The following is a 5,425-nucleotide window of genomic DNA, read 5'->3' on the forward strand; positions in this document are numbered from 1 at the left end:
TTTTTTTTTTTAATGGAAAAGTTTTATTTTTAATCCCCTCTGGGTGTTTATTGCCTTTACTCATAAAGGCCTTGAGTCTCCTCCGAATTTTAATGAGAAGGAACGACCTTCTCTTGCAAAAATGTGCGCGTGGATGCGTAGGTGTGAATGCGTGTTTAGTCTCACCCTGGTGCACCCTTCCACTTACTTTTCTTCAAGAAGAAGAGGGAGCTGTCACCCTTATCCGTGCCTGTCTCCCTCCTGGTTTTCTCGGTTGTATTTGTTTATTTTTCGGTTGTCCAGATCAGCGAATGTGCGTTTTGCCCCACGTGTTTTCAGGCGCTTGCCTTTTTTGTGCTTGTATTTTTTTTATGATCCGTCATATCAGTATATTCCTTCCTAGGTCTAATCCTTTTGTGTTTTCAGATCTTAGTAACCCCCCCTTCTGAAAAGATCCCCCTCTCTTGGGCCTGTCTTTTTAGTCTCTTCTTCTGTCTCCTATCTTCTCAGGCCATGTTTGCCAGCTACGTCCCTGAAATCATAGAGTTAATAGGAAACCGCAAGAAATACGGGGGCTCCTATAGTGCGGTTAGTGGAAGAAAGTAAGTATGACGAGAGGTTTTGCTGCCTCCGCCGCGGTAGAATCCTCTCTGCATGCCATTTTTTTTTTTGGCTCTTTGTTTCTTTGTTTCATGCATGTAGGCAATGTTTGCCCGCTACGTGCCCGAAATTGCTGCTCTCATCCTGAATCGGAATAAATTCGGCGGGACTTTTAACAAACATGGAGGCAGAAAGTAAGTCAGTTGCATCAGCAGAGGTGGTGGTTGAGTGACCTCCAAGAGTCCCGGTGGAGGTGACATCGGAATCCTGCCCCACCCCCACCCCACAGGGGCTTCTGTGAGGGAAGGCCCACACGCTGCAGGGGGTGTGATGTCAGAGGTTACCCCAGGAAGTCGTCATGCTTGGACCAGTTCCCTAGGTCTTAATCCCATTCACAATTTTCAGGGACGGAATGGATTTGTCCTGGAAGGGGTCCGTATACATAGCTGGGCCCATCTAACATGTCTGTTTTAGGGACCTGTTCTGATCTCTAACAGATAGACCAAGCTCATTCATTCTTCACCTTGTCTAAGTGATGAAATTCTGCTCCCTCTGACTAATGCGATGTCATCCTATGGTAGTTTCTAGGCAACCATAGATAACCTGCATAAAGCTCTAGCAGGGATCCTTGGGCAGCAAGACTCAGGTCACCTTGCCTATGGCAAAGACACAGTGGCCACCAGGGACCTAGCTCTGCCTTTCAGCCAGAAGGCACCTGTCTTGTCATCAAAGGGACCCATTACTCGGCTGAAATTCCTTCTGGGTAAGAAATACTGTTTCTGGTGTGTCAGGGCACTCCATGCTACCCCCCATGAATTCCCCAACATGAATGCTTTCTTCTTGGGAACTCTTTCCATCTGTCCTCAGATCACTTTATCACCAAGGGCAATATCAATGGTTTGATAGAGACTGGAAGTTTTGCTCTAAGTAAGGGGCAGGGCCTTGCCACTGTGGTCTTCTGCCAGAATGCCATCTCAAGAGAAGAATGTTGGGGCTAGGGTGGGGCTGGCAGCAACCGTCTTCCATTTTTTTTTTTACTTTTCATTTTTTAAATTAATTGATTAATTAATTTATTTCTTTAGAGGCAGAGTCTCACTCTGTTGCCTTGGGTAGAGTGCCATGGCATCATAGCTCACAGCAACCTCAAACTTTTGGGCTCAAGTGATTCTCCGCCTCAGCCTCCCGGGTCGCTGGGACTACAGTCTCCTGCCACACCTCCTGGCTAGTATTAGAGACAGCAGTCTCTAGAGACAAGGGTCTTGGGCACTCAGCTTCGTTTTTGTTTTGAGGTATAACCTCCACAGAGTAAAATATACAGCCAGAAGATTTAGTACTTATGTACATACCCAGTTACTACCATCCTTCCATCTAGATCAAGATACAGAAATTTTTTTTTTTTTAATTTTTATTTGGAGACAAAGTCTCAAGCTGTGGCCCTGGATAGAGTGCTATGGTGTCACAGCTCATAGCAACCTCCAACTCTTGGGCTTAAGCAAGTCTCTTGCCTCAGCCTCCCAAGTAGCTGGGACTACGGGCACCCACTACAATGCCTGGCTTTTTTTTTTTTTTTTTTGGTTGTAGTTGTCATCATTGTTGTTTGGTGGGCCAGGGCTGGATTCGAACCTGCCAGCGCCGATGTATGTGGCTGGTGCTCTAGCCGCTGAGGTACACGTGCCAAGCCAAGATATGGAAAATTTTTATCATCTAATCGCAGTCATGGTTATTCCTATTAGGGAACTGTTTGTTGTTGTTGTTTTAGTCTCATTCATTTTCAAATGGACCCTTGAATAACCTGTTTGGTCTTTTAAGAGAAAGTAAAATCAGACTGCTGTCCCTGTGTTTCCGTCCCTCACTGTCCCCTCCTGGTCTTGGCAGCCAGCTGTGTTGACTGGAGCGGACCCTCCTCTCTGGTCAGTTGTTCCAATGCATCCTGAGCTCAGGTGTCCAATCCTCTGTTCGGAAAATGAGGAGGTGGGGAAAAAGGCTCATTTTCTTGAACTACCCACAGGGCACTCATTTCCTTTCAAAGGCACAAAGGACGGTGGGTGAGAGGAGGCCAGTTGGCATCTTTTCATGGAGTCCGCACATCCCTCCATCTTCCCTCTAATGGACGCCCTCTCGTCCCTATTATCTTAACAGCCCTGGATGAGGTTTGAACCAAGCTGTTCTGATGTCTGGGCCATTGGTTGGATCCAAAGGGCCAAATAAGGCCAGAGATTCCCCTTGGTCATTGATCCCATGCCAAGAGGCAAACAGCATCTTGATTCATTTTGCCTCCAAGGTGTGGACAGGTCGCCGTAAAGCAGAAGGCATACTGAGGGTCCAGGGCTCTCTTTATGACCTCCCCAGTGTCCCTGTGTCTCTGCCAGCATTTCCTAATCACTGCCCCCAAACAAGTCTATAAAGTCAATTGCCCTGAAGTCTAGGTTTAAAATATTTCTTGATTCTCATTCCAGGTAATTTTTTATTTTTTCACAAAAGAGTTTTTCTAGTCAAATGTGGGTGGGCTGGTGGCTGGCAGCTTTTGGTGATGGGTGACCCAGCTGAAGCCCTCCGTCCGGCACTCACTCACCACCCCCAAGCCTGATGTGGTCATCTTTTGCCCCAGCACTTCCACTCACCCCTTCAGGTGCCGCTGACTGCAGATCACAGGCACCGTTACAGTTCTGCGCTGGCTCTGAAGTCTTTTATCACCGCAGTTAGCCTGCTTTTCTCTCCCTCTTTCTCTCTCTCTCCCTTTCTTTCCCTCCCTTTATGAAAATGCATTTTTGCTTTTACTGTTCTCCTTGGGTCTCCAGTGTCCCCGACCCAGCAGACACAGAGTCCGTCCTGTCATCAGCACCAGGCCTGTTCATTTTACTTTACGCATTGTTTCCTGGTTCAAAAGCTAATTACTGAGTAGTTTAAAGAAGCCCTTTGGTCACTTAGATCTTTCATCAGAAAATATAAGCTTGGGAAAGGAACGGTAATAAAGGGCCATTAGCACCCTTTGTTTGATGTTGTTTTTCCAGTCAGTAGAACAAGATTGATGAAATGTTATGTTTGGCCAAAATTTGAGTTTTCATTTGGAATTCAGTGTTGAGAGAATGGGCTGTCAGAATCAATAAGTTTTCTTTCACTTGGGATATGGGCATGTGGTAGTAATTAGCAATAGAAGGTCTTTAGTTGAGCAACCAAGCATGGATTCTGGCAGCAAACATAATGAGAAACTACAGTTGTTCTATTTCTAATGTCAAAAAGTTTCCAGATAAAATTAAATGCATTTGCAAAAGGAAAGCAGCTAAACTTTGTTGAAAGATAGAGTTCAGACTCTTAAAATAGCATGCCATGTTCTGAGCTTTCGTGTTTGCATAAGTAATGTGTGCTGTACCCGCGGACGCACATACATACGCACTTTCCCCCAGGATTGAATCAAATAAATGCCCAGAAAGTAATTAAAGCATGTACATAGTGAAGGGATTTGTTTATGTGTACATGTTTGATTCGGAAATAACTTCCCTAATGATATATTAACTTGTCAGAGAACTGAAGGTGAGTTAAAGCGACAGAGACACACAACTTTGAAATTCAGAGATTATTTAAAGTAAAAAAAAAAAAAAAAAGGTAGAGAAACTCTGGGTTCCGTTGATGGATCACCCAAATGTGGGATGTTGGGGATTAGGAAGATGTCCTTAGCATGTCATTTTCAGTCTTAATCTATGTGTCTGGCATAATGTAAATATTTCGTGTAGTGTTCTCCAAACATCTTCACCGCCAACCTGACACTCAGGGCCTAGAGTGGCTTATCCAACATTTCTGTCACCTCCCCTGGGGTATCCAGAGCCCACAGTGGGTGTGGGTGTGCCTGCCCTTGTGTGTCTATTTGCTTTCTCATAAATCTCATTGTGATGTATACAGCTCCTAAGAATAGGGATTTGCATGTCAACAACCAAGTTTTGGGGAAGAGGTTAAAGCAGACAATCTCTCTGAGTTGGAGACACTGGGGACAATTAGCCTCTTGGGTTGAGACCTGGAATCTTATCCCCCAAAATAGCCCTCCTGCAGCCCAGCCTGCCTCCCCAGGCCCCTGCCTCTTGCTTCCCTTCATGTAAGGTCAAAGCTGATGGGAGGTCGGGGAGACTCAGGGGGTGGTGAGGCTCCCATGGCCTTTGGGATGCCCAGCTCTCTCTCCTTCTTGAACAGCCCTACACAGTTTCCCCCAGAGGTTTCCTCTCTGAGTGTGATTCATTCCACTTCTAGTTAGTTTATGAGAACTGACAAGATCATGGTCTGAGGTCACATGGCCAAGGGCCATGGAAAATAATCGGCCGCAGAGAGGAATCCGTCGGCAGTAACCCCCTTGTCGAAGGCGGCCCAGCTGGGGAGCCATCCAGACCTTGTGTTTTCCATCATGGGGCTTCAGTGACCTGAAACTGAGGCAGCACCAGACCAGGTGTTTGGGACAGAGACAGTGGGATGGGTTTGGCTTATTCTACTGATTCCTGGTAGCCAAATGCTGAGAGCACGCCCAGAGAGAGAGATGAGTAATAAAAGACAAAGGGTAGGCAGCGGGGGAGAGGAGCGTGAAGGTAATTGACTGGGGATAAAGGTCCCCAGGACAAGTCAAGTTCCCATTCTGGTTTGGGAAACCATTAATCATAGACTCACCCATCTCTTGCTTTGATTTAAGAAAGCTGTCTGTGAAACTTCAGTGCTGTGGCTTCTCTCAGATGCCTCCTTATATGGGCAGAAGTAGAGCCACATACTTCCAGAAATCAGCCCATGGATTAATACAGCCCAAAGCCCCACGCTGCCTCTCATGACATCAATGACACCTGCGAATACTTGTGTATTTCTTAATCTTCAC

At 46.1% G+C, this 5,425-nt stretch overlaps 1 protein-coding gene across 7 annotated transcripts in view; it reads left to right on the forward strand.

The window, feature by feature from the left end:
• The window catches only part of KCNMA1 (potassium calcium-activated channel subfamily M alpha 1), a 762,000-nt gene that overhangs the window by 528,867 nt on the left and 227,708 nt on the right, over window positions 1-5,425 (forward strand). For all 7 annotated transcript variants that reach the window (XM_023509577.1, XM_023509576.1, XM_012801412.2 and 4 more), the window contains exon 9: window positions 490-581. In XM_023509577.1, coding sequence (XP_023365345.1) covers window positions 490-581 — 92 coding nt within the window. The remainder of the gene's footprint in view (window positions 1-489; window positions 582-5,425) is intronic.

The sequence above is a fragment of the Otolemur garnettii genome, unplaced genomic scaffold (genome assembly GCF_000181295.1).
Source record: "Otolemur garnettii isolate 467f Iridium unplaced genomic scaffold, OtoGar3 scaffold00008, whole genome shotgun sequence".
Taxonomy (NCBI): Eukaryota; Metazoa; Chordata; class Mammalia; order Primates; family Galagidae; genus Otolemur; species Otolemur garnettii.